This window comes from Protopterus annectens, chromosome 1.part2, assembly GCF_019279795.1.
Source record: "Protopterus annectens isolate FY-2018-M chromosome 1.part2, PAN1.0, whole genome shotgun sequence".
NCBI classification, from domain to species: domain Eukaryota; kingdom Metazoa; phylum Chordata; order Ceratodontiformes; family Protopteridae; genus Protopterus; species Protopterus annectens.
The window spans coordinates 990,347,569-990,372,189 of NC_056727.1; the positions used below are offsets into that span (position 1 = coordinate 990,347,569).

The 24,621-nt window shown below is 43.4% G+C and overlaps 1 protein-coding gene across 1 annotated transcript in view; it reads right to left on the minus strand.

Moving 5' to 3' along the window:
* Window positions 1–24,621, minus strand: part of LOC122792213 (protein argonaute-3) — a 1,955,650-nt gene that overhangs the window by 1,210,890 nt on the left and 720,139 nt on the right. The window contains exon 7 of the mRNA XM_044059953.1: window positions 11,655–11,742. Coding sequence (XP_043915888.1) covers window positions 11,655–11,742 — 88 coding nt within the window. The remainder of the gene's footprint in view (window positions 1–11,654; window positions 11,743–24,621) is intronic.

The window sequence follows — 24,621 nt, forward strand, 5'->3', positions numbered from 1 at the left end:
GTTCAAAAGTGAGGTAGTGTCCGTTTTTCCAGCACAAAATTGAAGGATCCCATACAGGCAGTGGGGGTCTTTCTTGGAGGTTTAAGATTTTGATCCCTTCAAAGAGCCTGAAAAAGTGTGAGAAGATAAAATTGGATCCATATAGTATCCAGTTCGAAATTGCTGAAGCATTAACCTCACTGGAAGAATAAGACAGGCCATTGTGGAATACCCTGCTAAGTATTCTAGGATGTGTGTTACTAGGTTTGCCACTGTGACATCTGTGCCCTTTGATGTGCTCCAAAGGAGAAATCTCTTCCATTTAGCTGAGTATGTCTTCTCCTTGTGGAAGGTTCAAGTAGCCTCAGTGATAATGTCCTTCTCACCCTCTGAGATAAACCAGTTTTGGATTTGGTATTTAAAGAAGAATTTTCCAGGCAGTTAGCTGCAATAAGCTTTCAAGTTAGCGATACAGGGGTCTTGAAATTGTTCTGTGTTAGAAGAAGAGGTCATAGGGAAGAGTGAATTTGCTCGAGACTGTGCTTCTCAACAGTGGGTACCAGTGTTGTCTTGGGCTGTAGTCCGGAGTGCCTATTATCACTTTTGGCTGTTCCTCCTGATCTTCAGTAGAACCTTGTACACATCAGTGGAAAGGTGGAAAGGCATATACTGTTAGGCATTCCCAGCTGAAAGAGAGAGAGTCCACCCTCCATGCTTTGTGGGTGGTAAGTCATCAGCAGAATAAGCCTTCGGTTAGTTGGTTGGTTGAGTGAGCACAGACTTTATCTCTGCATTCCCCGCGCCTTTTGTTATGAGTTTGAAGATACCCGGATGCAGCATCCATTCGTGTGCATCCATGGTGAAGTTCCACAGCTGTCTGCTGCATTTTCTTTTCCTTGTGCAATGACCTGGGGCCTGCAGCTGGATATTGAGATTCAGGCATAGATTCCCACAGATCCATAGCCAACAAGCAGAGAGGTAGGAATAATGTGCCTCCCTGTTTGTTTATGTACCACATGACCGTGGTGTTGTCTGTCCCGCTTAACAGATGTCCCAGTTGGAGGAAGGGTCTCAACGTTCTCGATTGTACGCCTCACTGCCAGCATTTCCTTTTGGTTTATGTGCATGCTTAGCTGCCCTTGAGGCCATAGGCCTTGGACACGCTTTGTCCTCCATGTGTGCCCCCATCCTCGGGTCTGAGGCGCCCGTGGTGATGGTCTGCCCTTGTTTTGGTTTGTTGAAAGGCAACCCTCTGTTGGCTTCTGGCAGGCCTGAGCCCACCACAGCAAATTCCTTTACGAAGGTATGGAATGATTGGTACCATGGTTTCTAGACCGTGACCGTGTTGAGGCCATACACACCTAGGTATTCATTGTAATTTTCCTCATATGCAGCCTGGCATGTGGAATTAAAATTATGCAGGATGCCATGTAAACCCAGGGCCTGCAGGACCCTCTTGCAGTAAGCTGAGTTTGTCTTGTCAGAATCAAGGAAGTAATGTTCATGTGTTCATGTTCATGTGTTCATGTGTGTTAGTACTAGGCTAACTGTCTCATACTGCGAGCCATTTTAAGCCTAGCATTATCCCGTGAGACTCAAACTTTGTACCTTGTGTTTGTAAAGGCAAACACCTTAATAATCTGAAGTTGTTTTTTTGTTTTCTTCTGTGAGAAAAGCCATCTGGGTGACTGTGTCCAGATCCGGGCACCCAAAAGGTTATCCTTTTGGGATGGTACTAGTCTTGACTTTTGGATGTTGGACTGTGTATCCCAAGGTCTGTAGCAGGTGTATAGCATAGGCCAAGTCCTTTAACAATTTTTCTCGTTGTCCGCTTGCTGTATTGAGGCAGTCGCCCAGTATGGATAAATTTGAATTCCCTGAGAGTCCGCAATGTGCAATTACTGATGCCGTGTACTTTCGTGAATACTCAATGGGCGCAGCAGAATGAAGCAAAGGGCAATGCTGAGAATTGATAATGCTCTGAACACCAAGAAATCTGAGGTGTACTTCTGCAATCTGGTCAATTTGAAGGGACGTGCAGGTATGCCTCCTTGAGATCTAGAGTTACTAAGTCAAGACTCCTTTTCCAACATGTAAAGAAGTTGCTTTCGCTAGGGTCAGCATTTTGAATTTTGGCACAATCAGATAAGTGTTCAAAAGTCTTGAGACAGGTCGAGAACAGGCCTCCATTGGCTTTCTTTTTCTTGGTACAAGGGCAATACTGGAAGTAAATCTTTGGCTGTTCTGTACATTTTGGTGCACCTTTTCTATAGCTTTCATCTGAAGTAATTTGGTTGATTTTGTCTGAAAGCCCCTGCCTTCTGGTTTGGTGGAAAGCCTATGGCATTCCGCTTCTTGTTGGCAAAGTGTGGAAGTGAAACCTGCCTGTATCCTTTGGTCTATTATTTGCAATGTCCATGTATCCTTTGTAATGATGCCAGCCTTGAGAATGCAGCCACCTTTCGCCTGGCAAAGGTGCTTCAGTTGATCCCTGGTAGAAAGGCTGAGCTCAGAGTCAAGTCACACAGTATGTCCTGTAGGCAGTGGTTGTAGCTGTAGCTGCTTGCACCACCTCTCGGGTTGGCAGGCTGCCACCGATGGCCCCCTGTGAGGGGCCTCCTCGATTGACCTCTGCCTCTAGGGCACCTGTTCCTGCCTCTCTCTGTACTCTGGAGCGAGTCTAGGAAAGGACCAATTCTTTGTAGGTCAGTTTCTGCGCTGAACCTCGGTGGTTGAACTTGCAGGAAATCTTTAACTGTTTTCATGGATTTACGCTTTTCTTCCACCTTTTTAGAATCTCCTGTGCAGGGGAGCCAAATAAATTTTGTTTCTCCAATACTGAGCATCGAGGAGCTTAGCTGATTGACATGGTCTGGCAAAGATTGCTCCTCGAGCCAGGCATGCCTGCGAATAACTGCCCTGTAGTCATAGCTGTGATCTAAATGAAGCCTCCAGTGCATCATAGCCACATTTTAAAAAATGATTACTGACCTGTTGTGAGTTATGTACCAAACTCCGGAAGGGATTTACGGTCTAAGGGTTCAGGAGAAGAAAGTTTCTTATTCAGTTGATCTAACAAGAATTCTTGGTACTAAATCATATGGAATTGACAGTTTAATGCCCACAGCAAAAGAGTAGCAGATGTATAAACCTTTCTCATCTCTCTAAGCCCTAGACTCTCTTTCCAGAGGGTAGGGATTTTTTGCTTGATAGCGGCCGCAACCCCTTTATAGGGCCCTGAGAAATAGTTTCTGGGTCTGCTGCATGGGCTTTATATTAAATGGAAATGAGAATCTGGGACCCCTGTAACATCTGGGGTCAGGGTTTGGCAGGGAAAATGAGGAGAGAGAGAATCAGGGGCTGTACTGACATCATTGCAGGCCACATCATCAATTTTCATGGTCCAGGAATAGGAGGGTATAGCCAAGGAGCCCAAGTTGAGGCCAAATGCAAAAAGGTCCTTAATCTTTTCTAGAATCAGAAATCCTGGACCTTGCCATTGAAAGTGCTCTCTCATGGAGTGTAAAGTCTCTCCAAAGGAAAACTCTTCAGGAGGGGAGTCAAGGGATAGATTCCTCTGCATCTGACCGATCCTCGTAAGGCGAGCAGGCTCCTTCCTGGTGGTCTGACAAATCAGATCCATCCGTGGAGTAATCTGGAGGAGGAGGTTCAGATGGGCCAGTCCTGGGCCTTTTGTTTGGAGGGGAGGGATGAGAGGCCCTGTCTGGGTGAGGTTGTGAACTCCTTATTAAGGAGATGGGGTCCTCAGCAAAGCGCTGGAGGATCTGGTGAACAATGATGTAGGCCTCTGGGATGTAGATTTGGCAGGCAAAGCTTTTGAAAGTTTGGCAGCTTTATAGCCCTGGAGAAGGCCTTATTAGACATAGAAGTTAGCCTAGCTGCCCCAAGTGCAGGGGCCGAGAAATGTCCAATGAAAGTATAGTGTCGGATACAATTCCTGAACCACCAGCTTCGTAGGGAGTTCGAAGTCGAGTCAGCCGCGCCAAATTTCTGCCCTCGGGTGGTCGGAAGTAATGGTTTTCGGTAGTAGGATGTCGATTCGGTTTCGTCAAACCGGTTTACACGGCGAAGCCCTAGCCGTGGTTTCAGCCAAACCGCTGGCCACGCAGTGTCGTCCTTCCTGCTTTTGACCATATGGGTCTTTGGGAGTTCGACGGTATTTGCAAGCCAGCTGCTCCGTACCCTCTGCAAAACCGGCCCGCGCATTCTAAGAGTCAAGTCGGTTGAAGAGGAGGCACAGGCTAAACAAGCTGATACGCCGTGGTCTGGGCCTAAGCCAAGAAGGCAGTAGAAACCGGAAATCGCTTATGAGAATTATCGGTTTCCTAGCTGCTAAACAATTATTTAATACGGTTCGACATCGGCTGAGGTAAGAAAGAAGCTCTAACGAAGTACTTAGCTTTTTCAAGTTCTTCCAGTGGCTGAAATCTCTGGATCCTGACCCGACCGGCACTTATAACAGCTTGCTTAGCGGGCAACAAGCGAGGCAAGAAAGACTGAGAAATGGTGTCAGTTGATGCTTTTATACCCCCAGACGGCTCGACGCCGGGGAAAAGTCGCGACATCAGCCGAGGCTAAATTCTAGACTTTGAACTGCCGATCAAGGGCTGCCTGAGGTGGACAACCCATATGTTATAGACTGCAGATGCATCCCTTGAAGGACATCTTGAATTTTTAAAGTTCCTGATCCGATATGGTTTGAGGGGACTTGTTGGATGACTCCTTTTTCTAGCAGCTTTGAAACTTCTAGTGCTGCTTGATCCTGTTGACTGGGTGGAAAGTCCAGGATTCTTTTGACTGGAGGGGGTGTTGATAAAAAGGGAATAGTGTAACCTCCGTAACTATTCGAAGCACCCAGCGATCCTGGGTGATGCTTTCCCAGGCTTCCGGATGCAATGAAATTCGGATGCAATGAAATTCGGCCCCCGACTGGCTCCAGAACAGCACAGTCGGGCAACACCTCAGGAACGCTGAGAGGAAGACCCGCAAAAGGAATCGCGGTCTCCCAAGTTGCGGGGGCCTCCTCTGCCTCTAGGACGGCGTCTTCCAGAATAATTTCCCCCACCTCTGCCTCTGGAGGGGGACTCACCTTGAGCAGCAGGGAAAGACTTCTGTGACTTCTTGAACCACATTTTCCCTCCTCTCTGAGCCTTGGGGTAAGGCCTAGAAGGAAGAGAGAAATGGGCCCCTACGGCAGATAGGGTCTTTCCCTCCTGTTCGCATCTGGTGAGGGTGTCTTTCACTTTGGTCCCGAAGAGTGAGGACCCATCAAAGGGGGCATCAGTGAAGGAAGACTTAAAGGCCTCCGCGAAATGACACAGGTGCATCCAGGCTTGCCTTCTGAGAACAACACCTGAGTTAGCTGCCCTACTTGCCCCTTCAGCTGCATAGGATATGAGCCTCATGGACGAGTTGACAATGGAACCAAGGGTAGACAACTGGGCGTTAACAGTCTGCACTACCGCCTCAGGCATGTTACCCGTCAGACTGTCTCCTAGCTCCTTAAGAAGATCTTTCTGGGGCCGAATAAAATGACAAAGATAATTCAGCAACCACAAAGTAAAGGTCGCTGACGACAGGGTACGCTTCCCGTACCGGTCCATATTCCTGGACTCCTTGTTAGGAGGATGGATGGAAGAAGAAGCCTCTGCAACTTCCTGCTGAGTGGCTGCCGCCACTACCAAGGCATCTACGGAAACCCCTTTGGTCAGGAACTCTTTCCCCGGGGGAGCAGAAAGAAACTTATTTGGACATCTGGGCACTGGTTCCACAGAATCAGGGCTCTCCCACACCCTTCGACAAATCAAATCCAGGAGTTCATCGAAGGGTGGAGACACCCAGGAGGCAGAGGGTTGAGCTCCGAAGGCCTTGAGGAATACCGACTCCTCCTCCGAGGGGGTCTTGGACGGCCAGTCGCCTCTCTGCCTCAAGATCTCCAGGATGTCGGAGAAAGAGACATCGGAGGACGACTTGGGGGACCCCTCTGACTCCTCAAGGTCGGTATCAGAAGTGAGGGACTCGTCCTGGGAGACTATGTGCTTCCTTTTGTACAACTTCTTTCTAGGGGGCTCCTCAGGCACCGACTCTGAGGGGCCCTCAGAAAGTTGGGGTCCGCTCATGGGGGTATCCTCAGACCTTCGGGCTCTGCCATCCACGGATAGGGGGCATCAGAGGCTCTAGCCGGGGTGTAGGGGGAAGGAGTGACCGATCCAGGTGATGTAACTGACGATGTGGCCAGTGCGCTCCTCATGGCCTCGAAGGCAGGTCCCCCCGAATCCGAGGACCGACCCATCTCCGACACCACAACTGGAGCCGATGCATCGACAGGGAGGCTCGGAACCGACAAGCGTCCCGAGGTATCCCCCTTGGGTCCGACTGAGGAAACCCGAGTACCGAAACCAGAGGACGGAACCGACATGGTTGGAGCTGACATCGGCTCCGATAAACTCACAAGGGGTATCGGAGCCGACACGAGAACATCACTTGGAGTGGAGCACTCCGGCTCCGACGACACAGGGGTGCTCGGAGGAGGAATCATTGGTACAAGAATAGGGACTGGCTCCGGAGCCGACTGGGTCGGAACCGAGAACAATTTTGCTAACACCGGCGACTGCAGGAGCCTCTGGACCACCCTATCCACATCCAAATCAGACAGCCTAGAGGATTTAGAGGAAATAGAAGGCGATCGGGATCTCCTACCCAGAGACTCATGCCTAACACTGGGTGACCGGCTCCGAATAGGCTCCAATAATATCGGGGCCGAGGTCGACTCCAGCACAACAGATACCTCCTGCGACCCCGAGGACAAGGGAGCCAAGGAGGCAGTATCCACTTTCGAAACCTTCTCCGGGGGCTCTGAGGAGAGAGATGGAGCCGGAGATCTTTTCTTGGCCTTGGAAGTCTTAGACTTTGTACTAGAAGAAGAGTCTAAGGACTCCTCAAAAGAAGGCTTAACCAGGCCCTTCAAAATCAGCTTATTTTTTTCTTTCCTGCAGTACCCTCGGGCTGAAGGCGTGGCAAAAACTGCAGGACTCTTGCAGGTGAATAGCACCAAGACAATAAACGCAGATAGAATGCCCATCTGTAATGGTCATCTTGTAGCCACATTTTGAGCATTTTTTAAACCCAGAGGGTTTATGCTCTTTCTGCTCTTTAGACATAGTAATTCACAACACCCACTCAACCGACGACAGACACAAGAGGAAGGCGGGAAAAACCAAACTACGAACAGCCAAGGAAACTCTAATTCAAACATTTCTTTGGTGCAGCAAGGAAAATCTAACTACCGACCAAAAAAACAAACAAAACACAAGTTTACACAAAAAAAATAACACAGGGGAGGACTAGGTCCTCTAATTTAAACGGGCCTAGCCCGCCAAAACAGAGGGATACCCACAAAACACACCACTCGCTTACACAGTACACTCACAATGAAAAACTAGCTATTAAAATAGCTTTTTACAAGAGAACAGACTGCTAAAGACTTATGAAAAGTTTTGAAAAAGAGTACTTAGCCACAGCCAAGCGAGACCACGTCCTAACTCTACGAGCGGCAAATGAGATCTGGGGCTAGGGTGAGGTGCATCTTGAGATACCGGGTTAGCCCAGCCAATTAGACTTCGTGCTAGAGAAATAAGTTGGCCGAGTCGGAGCCGATTCTCGGCTCCAAACCCGTGAGTAAAGAATGTAGGAGAGATAGGGCCACATAACATCACTTGTTTTTTACCAGAAGCAACGTTACAAGAATGAGTAAACAGCCTGAATTAAACCCTGAGCCAGATCCAATAAACTATTCCTGTCTAAGGAAATTTTAAGAGGAGTAGACACATGCTTAGTTTTCAGTTTCTTTTTGTCAGGAAAACTAGGACTAACAGTGATACTAATGGCAGCAGCAGTTTCCTCAGGTAAGGGCACATTAATCTGACAAAACAGGGACGTTTTTCCCTCTCTCAGGACTGACAGAAGTGTCTCTCCTTTGCCCACCAAGGGGGTTCTCTGGCTGTAGGTATAAAACCAGACGGATCCGAGGTGAAAGATGAGTGGTCTGCATACTACTAATGGCCATAGCAGCGACACCAACCTTCAGCTAAAGCAAATGTTAGCCTGATGTGATGATACAGGCTATTTGTTTAACTTTTTCTTTTTATGGCATAAGACAGACAGTCAGACTGTTCCACGGTCAAAACAAAACTGATGCCTCATTCCCAGGGAAAGCAAGCAGCAAATGCCAGTAAAAAACAAACACAGTAAAAACCAATTAAAACACTTTGCCAGCCCCAGAAAGCAAAAAAAAAATGTTTACAGTTACTATAAACAACTTCTAAACTGAGAGGAAAAAAGGACACTCCCATTTAAAAGTACAGTACACTCTCATGACAGTTCGTTAAAACACAAACTCCTAGCTTTAAACTAAATTTCCTGAAGAGATAAGTAATAATAATAAACAAAAATAAATAATATAAGTGCCCCCCCCAAAAAAGATACTTATTTGCCCAGCAAAGGAACAGTACAAGCCAATGGTCGATCCTTGAATGCCTCAGAAGTGTGTGTTCTTCTGCAGCAATAAAGCTCTGAAGGGCTTGGTGCCTAAACTTGAATTTTAGTTGGTTAGCTCACGCTGCCAGACAGTTTGGGTGCATGGAAGGTGCCCTGAAGCTTTGAAAATTAGACTGTTATATTCTCGGCAGAATGTGACCCATATAGCTTAGACTAGTGCAACACTGATCAATACAAAGAGCATTCAGTGCTGCCTAGGCCAAAAAAGAGGTTATCAGTATTCTCCTTAGACAGCCCTTCTGAATCTTTAGAACATTTAGAACAACCCTGATTATCACAGGAAAGAATAAAAAGGCACAGAAGTATGTACCCATCCATGGGAATGAAAAGACATCCATTATCAACACCTTTGTACAAGAAGTCCTGGAGCAGAACTTCTTTAATTGTCTATGGGCTAAATTCTTGGCTAGGCTTGTAAGGGCCTCAGGGCCAATAGCCTAGTAGCTTCATATGATCGTATGATCCTACTGTGAATGGAGGCAAACAGATCTACTTAAGGAGTTCCCCATAACTGGATCAATTCCTGAAAGACACCCTGTGTGCAACTTCATTTCATGAGGGTCTATACTAGTTCTACTTACCTTGTCTGGTACAACATTTTCTTCTAATGAAATGTAAGTACCTGGAAGAGATAGACTGTGCTGAGTTGCTAGATTCTAGGTTGCCACAGCTAGTCTGCAAAGGGGATAGCATCTGGATCCTCACATTTATGTACAACATTTCTGTGGTGTTGTCTGTGATTACTTTGAGGAGGGCACACAGTCCACAGATGCTTTAGAGATCTGACAGCATTAATTAATGCCATAATTTCTTTGAGGTTTTGTATTTCAATGGGTCTATTGCACTTCGCTGAATTTTTAATTTGTTGAAATTTACTTGGTCAAGTCAATGTGGTCAAACATTTAAAATGTTGAAAAATGACAATGGAAAACAAACAGCTTGGAACAGTACAATGGGGGTAAGGGAATGTGCCCTTTTCCCCACTGTAGTCTGGTCTTGGAGTAAGTATATATAATTAGCAGGGGGTATGGGGTGCAGAAGGGTGGACTACATTAGTAAACAGGTTGGAGGGGACAGATCAACAAAGTTGCTGTATGCAGATGATGTGGCATTACAAGCAGACTCTGAGCAAGAACTGCAGCAAAGGATAGGGGAATGGATGCAAAATAGAAGCCACATGGAATGAAATTGAGTATGGATAAGAGGTGCAATGGCAGCAAATTGGGGAAATCAGAAGAAGCTGACAACTGAGTTAAAGGGGAAGATAGTGCAACAGGTTAATAGCTTCAAGTATCTGGGATGGGTGGTTGAGGAGAAGGGAAGTCTGACTAAAGAGGTCAAAGCTATAATCAGAAGGGCTGCAGCCAACTGGCATTCAGTCTCAGGTGTAGTCTTTGACAGAAGAATGCCAAAAAGCTGAAAAGTAAGGTGTACAAGACAGTGGTGTGACCAGTACTACTGTATGGTACAGAAATCTGGGCAGTAAAGGCAAAGCAGATGCGGAAGCTAGAGGTGATGGAAAATAAATGCCTGTGATGGGTGGTAGGACAAATGAAGAAATGAGGACAGAAGAGCAGAAGCCAAAGTATCTCCAACTGCAGAAAAGATTAGAGAAAATAGATTATGGTGGTTCAGACACATGTGCAGAAAAACAGAAGACAATCTGGTGAAGAGGATTTGGGGACTGGAAGGATGTAAGAGAGGACATCCAGCAAAGAGGTGGATGGACTGTATGAGAGAAGATCTGCAACAATCAGGCATGAGTACCGAAGAAGGCAGGAGTGTGGCACTGAATCGAGAGAGATGGTGATAATTAACACAATACCCCAAACCCATGTAAAAAATGGGAAAAGGGGGGGGGTGATGATGATGGGAATGCAGGGGGGGGGGGCTCCAAGATGCTGTGTGCTTTCCACAATTGCTTTTTGACATGTTAAAATGGTCAATCATATGGTCTCAAATATGTGAATTTTGACAATTTAAAAAGTCGATGAAGCAGATACATTTCAATTTGCCCTGCTGATTCCACAGATCCTGGCCTTTCGTCCACTTGGATACAGCTTCCCCAGAAAAGTTTGTTCCATCTTTGGTTACAATGACCGAGTAGGGGGCCAAAAGGAAAAAGTGAGACCTGGGCTGAGAGAGAACTGATTCACCCAGAGTATCTCCCTTTTCACAAACCCCAGGCTGTGATCTGAAATTTCAAATGGGGGTGCTGGGGTTGGGACCAAACTGATTTGAGGAACCACTGGATTTTTCTCATATGAAGTCTTGCTAAAGGAATCAAGAGAATTTTAGAAGCCACAAAGTCTAAAATTCTGGAGGTACTCCTTGACAGTTGTCAGTATCTGATTGGAAAATGTCAGAAACTTTCCTTGCAGGACTCCACTTTGTCTTTGGAAGAAAAGCCATCATCACAGATGTATCAAAGAGATATCCTAGAAAAACAAACTTGTGAGATGGAATGAGAGAAGATTTCTCTAGATTCACTTGAAAGCCTAGACGGAGGAAATGGTTAAGGAGAGGCAAATTCAAACCAAAAGATGAAAGGTTAATATTGGCGGCACATGACAGTGGGCTATGTACACGTTGGTTTACAAAGTCCATTGAGCATGTGAGAGAAACAGACAAATGTAGGTTTTGTAAAACAGAATTGGAAACAGTTGCACAACTCTTTGCTGGTTGTGATATACTAATGGCAGAAGGACTGTATACTGAAAGGCATAATAATGTGGCAAGACTGTTGTACTGGGGATTGTGCAAGCATTATGGTATTAAAGTGGCTAAAAAACACTGGAAACATGAGCCACAAAGCATCATAGAAAATTATGAAGTCTACATCACATTGGAATCATCCATTACCAACAAAAAACAGATATAGTGGTCCATGAAAAGAAGACAAAAGTAGCATTGACCATTGAAATCGCCACACCCTGTGACTACAGTGTCTTGTGTAGAGAAAGACACAAAGTCATAAAATATCAGGATTTGCAGGCAGAAACAAGAGCAATGTGGAAGAAAGATACCCAGACAGTTCCAATAGTAGTAGGAGCTCCCCATATAATGACACAGTGGTTGGGTTGCATTTTGCCTCTTACGTTTGATGACTGGCAGGTCTTCTTGTTACATTACAGACACGATACTTCCTCCTCATTGTTCCACAATGTGTCACTTCAACCTTCAAACCTGTAAGCAAAGGACAATCTTAACAGAAGTTTAATTGCAGCATGTCTATTAATAACACATTAAGTGCTTCATTTCACAAATTTTCTATTCTAAAAAAGCAGTCTAAATACATGGACCTGAAGTGAGAACATAACTTTTTCAGCATTAAATAATGAAAGAGTATGCATAACGCTAGGTTGATCAGTGACAAGTATGGTTTTGGTCGTGAAGCTTTCTCTATCATTTATGGAGGAGGGTGTTTTACTTGGAATTGGTTTTACTGCAAAAAATGCCCTAGTCAATTTTCCTTTCCAGAACTATCCTGCTGAACAAGTGTATATTACTAATACACACTGAAGTGACATGCATTCTTTTGTGCAAGCTCATACCACACAGTACCAAAGACAAACTCAAAAAGAAAAAAAAAATGTTCAAAAAGAGACCATAAAGGTGTAGAGAAGCAAATGACATTAAGTTTGCATGGATGATCTACCAACACAGTAACAGCAACAAGCCAAGACTTTAAGCACTGTACAGACTAACAGTAGACTATTGTTTTAGTAGCTGAAACATTTTTAAAATAGCCACATATACAATGTGAAAAAAATATGACTGCTAACCTGCCTACCGAAACATTCTTCTTGATGGCTAGTAGGCAGTGCTTTGACTACTGCAGGAAGTCAACAACAAAAGACTACTAAAGTTCTAAAAAAGCTTTTGAAACCCCAAGCTATAGTATGCTTTGTCTCAGTATATATATAAAATTATATCCAGCTTACTGCAGCTAATTATGCAAATACTTGACAATACTGTGTACACCTGAATTCTGGTGACAGAAAAACAGAGCCAGTTGGCTACAAAAACTGCTTGCCCATGGAATTTATCTACAGCTGTCCCATGACTTATTTAACTCTTCCAACACAATTTAGTCAAAACATATACAAATATTTGCACTACACATTCACTGCAGTTTCAAGTTTAAAGTAATGCTTCCCACCTTTAAAAAAGTTACAAGCATTGTTTTATTATATGTCCACCTTAGGAAACATGGCAGCCGTTTATCTGACCAAAGGGGTAAACTTGCACCCAGTTTTGGAAGAAAACAAAATAATATAAATTCAATGAGTGAAGCTTCAATGTTGTTGATTCACATCTGTATATCTTTTGAACTGTAATTTGCTAGACATAATGGCCCGATTCCAAAAGACTTGCTCTCAGTTTAAGGTACCACTTACACGGATAGCAGACTGACAGTGGGTGTTTTAGAATCTGTCCCCCCTGTGCAAACCTGTTTAGAGATAGTCCTTACACTGAATTAAGTCAATTATGCTGACAGCAACTCTTTTGGAATCTGACCCAAAGTTAATCGTGCTCTCATACTAACATTGTAATATATAAGGAGGGAGGAACTGCTCTCCTGAGGTGCTACCCTTCATATTAGATATTAAATTCTGGTCCTGACCTGCCTACGTTGGTGGGAGCATAGCTGGAAACACATAATGGAAGAAAAGCAAGGACAAAACTATCACTATTTTCACAAATATACATACCAAATAACTAAAAATATAAAAATGATAAATCACAAAAATTACACAAATAAAAAGTGAATAAATTAATAAATATTTACTGAAATAAATATGAAAATAAATACAATCCATTACAGCCAGCAGCAAAATACATAACTACAAACCAAAATGCTCTTTAACCACATTTTTCTTTCAAGTAATTATAATGCAATTATGACAGGCTGTATTTAACTAAATTACAATGCAATGCTTAAAATATGGATGCCATAATACATAAAAACAGTTACATATGACCCATCCAAAAGCAAAAATATTAATTCATACCTTGAAATGTATTAATAGGACAAATGCCCACGGGAGCCTGTATTACAAATGATAAGATAAAATTCTGAGTTTCTTTGTTACAGTCAGCTTGTTTATCTATGCATTTATATATATATATATATATATATATATATATATATATATATATACATATATATATATATATATACACACATATATATATATATATATATATATATATATATATATATATATATATATATATATATTTATTTATTTATTTAATGGGCAGGCTGGTCCAAAGACCATTTTCAACCATGATCTGGCCTTGAGGTAGCTGAGACAGTACACCATGATAAAAGAAAAATTACATTCAGATGCGCTCATGATGATCTCAACAAGGAATTTTAAGGAATTCAAGTGCATATTAGGAAATGTATTTATTGCAGAAACTGTATAGTAGACTGACTGCTATACCAATGCAGCACCATTATGCACTTTGTGAAAAAAATATGTACATAATTGTATCTATGGTTAGAATTATACAATATATACATTTACAACAATAACAACATCTAAAGTGTTACGGAGGGGAACAATAAGTAAGTTACTGCAGTGAAAGGTTAACTATAAATGAGTGAATTATAACGGACATAATATTCTACAACAGCTTAGCCACTATGATGAAAACAGTGACATGGACAGCTCTGTTTTAGATGAGAAAGAAGTTCAGCAAAAAGGAGCAGTAGTATGATGACAAGTGGTTTCAGTAAGTTTGTGTCACTTTACTGTGGCTTATTTTTGCTAATGCTACAACAAAGCTGGGTCTAACACAAGGACACTGTGCAAGCTGAATTGAAGACTGCACTGGGATGTTCTATTGGACAGGCTGTGATCCACAGGAGGACTAGAAGGAATAAACTGCAATAATTTTGTGAAACCTACAAAAACCGACTGGTTGCTTCTCCAATGCAGGATAGAGAGTGTATCATGTTTATGCTCCAAATATGGCCATCAGAAAGTAGCTGAGACCTATATTAGGAAAGAAGCAACCATACCAGAAGAAATTGCTGCTTGTGATAAATCTGTGGACAAACGGAAAAATATTAAAAATTCGGAGCACCACCATTTTTGTAGGAAATGATTATTTGCTGTACACCAGGCAAAAGAAAAGCAATCACGGGATTTATTTATTTATACAATTTTGTTAACTGGGGTACAGCACTGATCCCACTGTACCAATTTCAGTCTCAGCCCAGTGAATGCAGATGTTGAGAGGCAGGCATGAGATTCAAGTTGCAATATCTGGCTGTCTTTAGAATATGTTTTCTTGGAGCATCAAAGACATTTCTAGAAAATCAGAGCAAGATATGGAGGAAAAAAAAGTTTAACCAATGAAGACTGAGTAAGCAAGCTGAAAGAGACTGTGCTTTTCAATCTTTTGACAATAAGAAAGCCCATGGAGAGACTCTGACAGTGAAACTTGTTCCACTGTTTCAAGTGAAAATACTGAAGCCACAAAAAAAAGTCCAGGAGCTGACTAGAAGAATCATAAGTATCCTGGACTTGGCCCAGAGACCATAGTCATCAAATTGAAAATCAGGTGGAAAACCAGCAACAAACTTAAATTAATGAATAACCAGGAGAATTGCAAAGCATCAGTCCCATTAGTTATAGTTTAGATGTTTGACCTGTAGTTCTACATGATGAGGTGAATGAAAACAACTGGCATTTACTAACTGTGCTAAACTTGTGGCAGAACTGTAACACATAAACCCCACTTTATATCATTAATGTTTAGAATGGCAATGAATGGACTGAAGATGTAACTAAGTAAAATAGATTTTGTTCTTAATGATACTTATGTAAAAATGTCCTGCTGTAATCTGCATGTTATAGTATAAAATAGTTTTGTACAGTATGAGGTATTTTAAATGTGGGGTAGGGGAAATTTACCAGTGACCACTGTATATATTAGTAATATTAAAGAAAGTACCTTTTCTTAATTGTAATGTATCTGCTAGAAAGAATCAAGTCAAAATTAACATAATGTTGGAATATTTAGCTGGCGTGTACTTACCATTTGTGCACACAATTGTTTTTTTATAAATATGGATGTTTAGATTGCTTTTAGTTGAAGTTAAAGACAACTTTATAAGCAAAAGGCTTGAAAACGAGAGAAAACTGTGAACCATATGAAAACGTCTAGTTCTTTTTTGCATTTTTATAGTAGTAAGCATTTTTCCATTAGTACTTGCTTTTACATGGAGACAGGTACCAAGCAGGTGCAAGCAATTAATCAATGAAAGGTCTAACCAGTGTGCTCAGAAAAAAATATCCACAAAAAGCAACCATCTTTTAAAACAATATTGGCAAGCAGTTTTGTGAAAAGCCTGAAAGCATGAGAAAAAGTGTACAAGTAGTTTCCTCCCAGCAGACTTAGTATCTTAATGCATTAAATACAAGTATGTACAATTTGGTGTGTTTATTTAAGGGTAGTCAGTGCACTTTTTCTTAAGGCTAATAGTTAATGATTTTATGAAAGTATGCAAGTTGTTTTTTACATCTGGGAGGAAGCAATGATAAAATAATATAGCCATCTGTGTAAGAGGGAACATAGACCACAACATGAACATTAGCATGATTAACCTTAACTTTAGAATAGGTAACTCCTGTGGGTTCAAGTTGATTTTGGACATCTTCCATTTCGAGAGGTACACTTTTTTTCAGGAAATGGTATATAGCTTTTTGTTGGGATTTTTCATTATTTATTTTCTGCTTATTAGGTGTTGTTACTGAAGGAAAAAAAAATCTCGGAATATGTGAAAAGGGTTCACAGAGATAAGAATCAGCAATGACATACAGGATCAGCCTGACAGCCATTAGCATGAGCATGCAAGCTGCAAGATGGAAACATATAACCTGTGCAAGATATAACCGATATAGCTTAGGCTGCTACAGCAAGGATCATTTGAGCATCTGCTGTTACAGTAAGTTTACTTACACAACTATACTTTCAAATGAAAGGGCACATTATAATATGTGGGAGAAATGCCTTTTTATCAGAATGACAGCTTTGTCAATATTAATATGTAATGTAACTAGCCTTGCAGGTATAGATGAAAAGCAGAATAATATCACCTGCATAGTGCAAACAGCAATGTTACAGGAGATGCATTTACATATGAATGAGCATGTAAATTTGATAAAGAAAAGATTTCAATGTGAGCATTCAGAAAAATATCAGGGGCAGAGAAAAAGGGGAGTAATAATATTGATTGCAAGAGGGGCTCCAACAGTGGTAGAAACTGGAGAAAAGGACAACAATGATAGATATGCATTAATAACAGGTTATCCATGGGAGAATGATTACACTGGTATGTATTTAAATCCCACCTAAAACTACTTAATGAAGCTAAAGAGAATTTTGGGAGAAATAATACATTTATTAAACACCTTTATTGAATTATCCCTTGTGATATAGGCACATTTACAATTATACAAAGAACTGTAATTATAAATTAACATTACCAAACATTATACTTCACATATATTGCTATATATCATATAACCTAAGCATGGGAGAAATAATACATTTTCAGCAGGGAATATTATTTATGGTTGAGGACTAGAGCCTAATTTTCAATAGTAAGGATACCTCAGGGAGACCTAGAAGGAAAACTGTAACAAGTAAGGGTAGCTTTCTGAAGAAGTATATGAAAATATTTGGAATAGATGATGTTGATTCAGAAGTAGGACCTCAGGTGCAATGCATTTATTATTCATCCAGATGCAATAAATGGGCTAGACTGGATATAAATCATATTTCCCAGGAGCATATGTATTTAACTGAAAGCTTTGAGACCCATCCATTACATATAGGAGATCCTACACTGACAAATATTAACATAAATATGCAAGGTAATGATGCAAAAATGAGACAATGGCACTTTCCCACTCATCTATAAAAAGAGGAGTGAGTAGTGGATAATACTTTAGCAAAGATAGAAATTAATTCAGAAGGGACTACTTAGTGAGTGCAATAAAATGAAAATGGTGTTTAAAACATACTAGAAACAATAAACTAAGAGATACACGGAAAGAAGTAACAGGGATTAAGTAGACGGGGTGACAATGGTTAAAGTACTGCAGAAGAAGCAGAATCTAATGGAACAGAAAGTAGCAACTGCAAAGTTATAAAGGAAAAATAAGGGAGTACAAGGGCAATATGCATATGTTTAGAAAATCAAACTGGCAATGGGAAAAGCTAGACCAAAGGAAGACCAGCTCGGCAAGAAAATCCTGAGGTCTGAATGGTCTACCCAGATCTGGTTTCTTAGCAGGCAATAAGGCCAAGCATAAAACTTCCCCCAGGAAAGGAAAAGGTACCAAGTGAGAATGGTCTTTAGCATAATAGTTCTTATACTTATGGTGATTGGCTGTCACAGAGAGGAGAGGGTGCTCAAAGGAAGAGAGAAGACACACCTGATGGAGCGTTGTAAGGTGGGTGTAACTAGTGGTTAAGTTGTCAGCAAAACTGGCTCCTGATGTAAGGAGGGCTAACACCTCTATCCTGGGTGGAAGTAAAATACAAAGGAATGAGGACTGAGTGGCCAAAACTAATGTTGTCCCTGGAGGCAAGTCAATTTGGAATAGAAACAAAAGTGAGTAAGCCAAGCTAGGAGTGGAATGAAGTGTCCTTGAAAGTCATCAGTGGCTGTGCAGTAGCTAAAAAGGCTAGAGCTGGGTTTGAGCACAGCTGAACAAAGTTTGGGTCAACAGAGATGACTTTTGGTATCACAAATCCACTTTAGTCTGTTGAAGGCCTTTTTAGAATTTCAGGAAACTGTCTGAATATCAGATATCTTAAATTTTTTTGTTCTGTCATATAATATTTAAGTTGACGATGGACATCAAGATAATAAAGCTTTGTTCAGCTCTAGGATATCTACCAGACAGATTAAAGGAAAAATACAAGGAGAAAAATGGATTGATTCAATTGAAAGATTAAAAATCTTTTAGGTAAAGGTTGGATTGACCAAATAGAAGAAAGAACTGAATAGTTCATAAACAGTTCAGACACCTGGCAGGCTTGAAAGCCAATAGAAATCGAACTTAGCGTTTTCAAGATTCATACAACAAGGAACAAGAGACAGCTGGAAAGAAGAATCAAGGATGTCAGCACTAAATTTAGATCACTTGAGACATTGGAAGTATTAGAGGTTTTTAGTGGAAAAAGAAAATCAAGAAGGAGAGCCACTGGGACATAATATTATGTTGTGATCTGCTGTCGAAACAAGAAAATAAAAATAGCAGCCAGCCAATTGAACTCACTGAAGAGCCGGCTTTTGCCGGGAGGAAAAAGAAATCCAAAACTGCCCAAACAGGGGAGCAGGCTGAAGGATATATTTTGGGCTTCTATTTTGGAGGAAGAAACTGTTCCATTTGATTGTGTTTGCTTGTGTAATCCTGGGATTTTGCCCAAACTAAAAACTACTCTCTAACTGGGTTGAGATCAAAGGAAGCCTGGCTAAGGGAAGAGGTGGAGCAACCACCAACCTGTGTTGAGACAAGGGATAGACGGTGAGGAGCTGGAATGGTGAATCAGAAGATCATCTGGGGATGAGGAGATGCCACCAGGCTCACCAAGTGGCATAAGAGGCAGGGAATGGAGGAGGGAGAGGCCAGTGAGGCAATAGGCGTAATTTGGCTTGAAAGTTGCTTTGGCTCTAACGGCCTCTGGAGGGAATGGAGGAAGGGAGGGAGAGGAGGGAAGGCCAATCCTGGGTCAGGCGTCTCTGGGGATGGCCTGGAGAAAGAGAGAAGGGATCCCCTGCATTGAGGCTTCTCAGGAGTAGGAGGCAATTGGAGAGAGAGGGAATTGTAAGATCCAGAAAAATCTCTTCCAATATAGATTGCTTGAGAGACATGGGCCCCGCGATGAGAATAGCTAGGCATGATCTGTGAGGCTAGAGAAGGTTTTCCCTCACATTGTTGAGCTTACAAGAATCGATGAGAGGAGATGCCCATTGAGACCATTGCACGCTTCTCGATCTGCCCAGGTAGGACGTGGTTCCGCCTGGAACTTTTCTTAGGGACTTGTATCGCTGGGACTTTGTCATGTTGGCTATGGGCTGTGTTTGGCCCTCTGAAGTCGTTGAGGGCTTACAACGTTAAAACACTGCCGCACCATCCAGGACATTTATGTGCAGATGGTACTCGAGCTGTTTGCCACGTCCGCGTCCCCAGAACTAATGTAGCCCCCCGCGATCAGGGGAGGCACATCCTGCCTGACCTTATGATGGCTACTCGGGTGCGAGAGAGTACAAAACACCTGCCTTGGTGAACCTGAAACGATGTGATCCCACAAAGCAGATGCTGTTTGCATGTCTGTGTCACAGAATCATGTGGGTAGTAGAAGATTGTGCTGGTAGAACCTGAAGACTGTGTGACTGAATGGCACGATGGTAGAGAGAACAGCCAGAGGGAAGAAGATCTGCGGCGCCATGATGAGAAGAAAAACTTTTACTGACATTCCTGGCCTGAAACTACTTTCTTGTTCTGAATCCCCTGACATTGAGTCTGCCAGAATGAACTCTTTGTTCTGTAAGGTAGGCTGCATCGAACAGTGTTTAAGTTTTTGCGCCCAGGTAAGGTTGAGGACTGGCATAAGGATGGGATACTTTTCGAGATTTGAGAGATGCAATGAGAACTGAAAAAGGTGTGTTGTGCGCCCTGAGAAGTAAAAGAGCTGATGCCTGGTGAGCTGACAGGAGCCAGTCAGCCGTCGAGACCGGAAACACCTGGGTGATCCCTGGTGTGAGCCGTGAGCCGTGCCCACTGCCATGCATTTGGTGAATTGACTGGGGGCTTTCATTGCAGACCAAAGAGCAGGGCTGAACTGGTCCCAGCTGGACTGCTGAGAAAATCTGGGAAATCTCCTGGGCGTCTGTGAATTTTCTCCTGGGCCGGAAGTGCATTTGAGAGTCTCCAGAGATCCTGAAAATCTAATCTGTAGAAGTGCAGATTGAGATAGTGAAGATTTGACTGACTGTTGACCTGACAGACTTGTTGATACTGCTGAGATTGAATATTGGTCTCCAGTCTCCAAAAGAGCAAGAACTGGCGGGAACTCTCCGGATGGGTCAGTTTGTTGGCTGTCTCTTGTAACTGGCTGTTGCAGTCTTTTTTGCTCTAGTTTGAGCTTTCTAACTCTGCAATTTCCCGAAGGGATGCAATAACCTGAGGGAGAATTGGAAAGGGAAGGAAGGAATTCGTGAGAATTATGTAACCATCCGAGGGTAGGACTGTACCCATCTTGAGGTAGTGAGGAATTCCAGGCCGGAGGGTACAGGAGCTTCTGGCCCATTGCCTCCAAGGAAGACAGCCGGACAGAGGGATGAGGATGCTGAAAGGCAGATGGACCCTCTGCTCACTGTTTCCCTGGTTTTTGGACCCCCTCACCTCTGGGGCGGTCTGGCGTTGTTATCTGCTCTGCCTCTTTCCCTACCCACTGACCACGTGAATCCGCACTAGATCCGGTGACATCTTAAGACCACAGCTTCCCACCCTTCTGTCCTTTGGGATAAGGAAAAGAGTCTTGAACAGCGAGACTCAACAGCAAGAAAGAGTCTCACCAAAGATAAACACCTGATCAGGTTTAAACAACCTGAGGCCAATCAAAGCTGACCCATCAAGGAGAATTTATTGAAATCCGCCTTAAAGCTCTAAGAGAAACACCAATCGCATAGCCGCGCTGCCCTAAGAGCCACACCATGGCCTGCGGCTTGGCTAAGCTATTAGCGCGGCATAGAATATTAGTCGCAATTGAGTTTTCAACTTTTCTGAAGGGAAGCGTAGGATCTTAACAATGAGTAGGAGTCTGGACTATCTCGTGGGATCCTGGATCTCTGGAGTACTTCTATGAGAAGTCTCCTCTGGAGTCTGGTGGTGACAGATAATTGAATGACATGTAGCCAGGTCGCTGAGAAAACAATGGTCCTAGAGACCTATCCATGGTCCTAGAGTCCTTATTAGGCATTTGGGCCGAGGCCGGAAAGCACCCCCAGTTCCTTGAATGGACACGCAGCCACCACAATTGCATCAGCGGGGTTTACCCTTGGTAGTGAAGGTTTCCCACTGGACGTAACTTTGAAGGTCTCCCTGGGCAGTGATAAAACGTCAGACTAACCTGGACAAGGGCAGCAGGTGGGGGCAGGGGCCCAGGCGGGGCACCAGGAGGTGGGGGGCGAGATCCCGAGCTCTGACTCAGAGGGAGATCCTCAGAGAGTTGCCGGTGGGCTGAGTTTCTTCAGAGATGTCAGGGGATGTCTAGAGAGAGACATTCCATCAGGGATCTAGGGATCTGAGAAGGAGATATCAGTAGAGCATCCGGACAGACTCGTCCTCGAGTCTCATGCTTCCTCTTAAGTGACCTCCTCGAAGGGAGGAAGAGTCAACATCAGGAGATCCTTCCCAGGGAAGTCCAATGGCTGGACAATCTCGAAGAGGACAGGGTCCCTGTGGCAGAGAAGTAGGCAGATGATGTCAACAGGTACTATGAGGAGAACTCGCAGCTGACTGAACAGCTGATACCAGTGGCTTGGACACTTGAATCACCCTCAGATACAGCCCACCAGGATCAGAGACTGGTTCCGAGCAGAAACAGGGGGACCAGGAAAAAGGAAAAGGGAAGGCAGATGTCAGACTTCCGGAGCCAGCGAGGAGAAGGGGAAGGGAAGCAGGGGAGACACACTCACCACCCCTCCCCGAGACCACTCGACCAAGGAGGCCCCCATGTCTCTAAGGAAGATCTCAGGGAGATAAGAGTTACAACTGAAGGAACAGAGGGGGGTATCAGATCGGAGAGCCCTTGGCCAGAACAGAACAGACTCTCCGACTCCAAGCTCGGGCAGAGTACCCAAGAGAAGGAGGTGGGGTGAGGTGTGGACCGGTAGTCGGAGAGAGAGCAGGACTGTGTAACATTGGGCAGTACCTGTGACTTGGTAATCTGACCATTGAGTACCTGTCTGTTGACTCTCTATATGATGACCTTCTCTCCTGTCGATGGCTCCGTTCCGACGATGGAAAGAGCCGAAGAACCCCACGGGCCCGAAATGAAGCGAGTAGTGAAGGGAGACCTGGAGCATCGACCCTGGAATGCAATGATCGATGCTTCCTATATGAATCTCAGCCGCCGCACGGGCACCGACCGACAGGGAAATAAGGTGTCGGCTCCGGCGGAGCCGACCGAGCCCGCAAAGCCCAGCGGTGTCGGTGTCGGGCGACCGACACCGATGTGCGCTGCGCGTCGGAGCGTCGAGACCCGGTGAACCCGACGTAGAAAACAATTCACAAACGCTTTGTCAGAAGCGAAGAAGTCGTTCCGGCGAACCCGATCTCGGAGCGAGCCCTTGACAGAGGGCATGAGCCTAGGCCTTTGAAACTTTGCTGAAACTTTGACTTAGTTGGTGGAGAGAGCTGCTTGAGGCCCCCCCTCGGCTTGAAAACCCCTAGACTAAGACAGGATCTCTACTGTGAAGGAAGTGACAAATAGCACAGGAGTCCTGGTGAAGGGTGAACAGGTGATACAGGCCTGAAGTGTGCCCAGCTAAAGTGTGACCGTTCTGTCAGAGACAGTCACGACACTGCAGGTACACTTCTTAACTCTCTGAACCCTGCCTGAAAACACACACACACACACACACACAAACATACAAGTCAAAAAAAATAAAATAATAAAATAAAAAACCAATCATAATACACACATACACACAGATGGGAATAGATGAGATAAGGTTTGACTAAGAAAGACAAAAAAGGAAGGAAGGAGAATTTGAAAGAAATAAAGGTATAAATTATTTAAAAATAATATAAAAGTTTTGGGGCTTAGGACTCAAAAAACTGAAAAAGTGAACAACACCAGGAGCTGGCAAAAAAGACACTCTAAGCGGGCGCAAACGAGATCTGGGTGCCACCTCCATTCATGGATGGATAGGGGCTGCTCGAGCTGGTAAAAGGAGTTCTCGAGCTAAAACAAAGTGCCGAGTGAGCCGGGATGATGCCCAACCCATCAAGCAAGAATGAAGGCGAGATTGACAACTTAACATGTTGATGTTAAGCAACTTTTTTAAAATAATTTTAAACAGTAAAAACTTTTAGCATAATGACTTAAAGCAACAAAGAGTACAACGAGTCCCAGCCAAACTTACAAAGATTATGATATGAAAACAACCAAACATCTTGCAGACATTAGAGACAGTTCTGAGATTTTATGAAAATCTGTATAAAGCAGAGGAATGGGGAAACCAAGAAAAGGCACAAACAGAAACATTTATGGAAGACTTAGTTATGTTGTGGTTAGAAGATGAGGAAGCAAAACAAGAAGTTATGTGCTCACCATAACATCCCATCTGTGTTGTCCATTAACATTCTTCCTCAAACTGTGAGCTTGGATACGAATCTCAGATCTGACTCGGATGCTTTCTATAGCCCTAGGATCCGATTCATGAGCTCTCCCTTACCCACAATGCCGCATTCCACCAGATTATCTCAGACAGAGTTTGCGGCTAACATAGGATAGTAATTCTATCTCTATATACAGATCTGAAAACAGATAGGAAAAGTTCAAGGGCTCAAACAAGAACTGAATTCCTATACACATATCCATCAGGTCTTTCACACTTATGACAGGGTAAGTAGGGAGGGAAGGCTGAGTGAGGATGAAAAATGGACACCAGAGATGGAAGATTATGGTGAGTACATAACTTCCTTATCTGATATTGTCATTTAAATTTGTTCCTCAACCTGTGGGACAGAGTCCCCCAGCTACAATAACCTCGGGTGACCCTCACTGAAGGATATTCCAGAGCACTGTGAAACCAAAAGCAGCTCTATTTCTAGAGACAATATCCAGTACATAATGTGCAACAAAAGTATGGGAGTTCTACCAAGTAGCAGCCACACAAATGTCCTCAATCAAAACTCTGGACCAAAAGGCTTGAGATGTAGACATAGACCTAGTAGAATGAGCCTTGACATGCTGAGGTAGCGAAACACCTTTGGAAGAAGAAACACGATATATGCAATA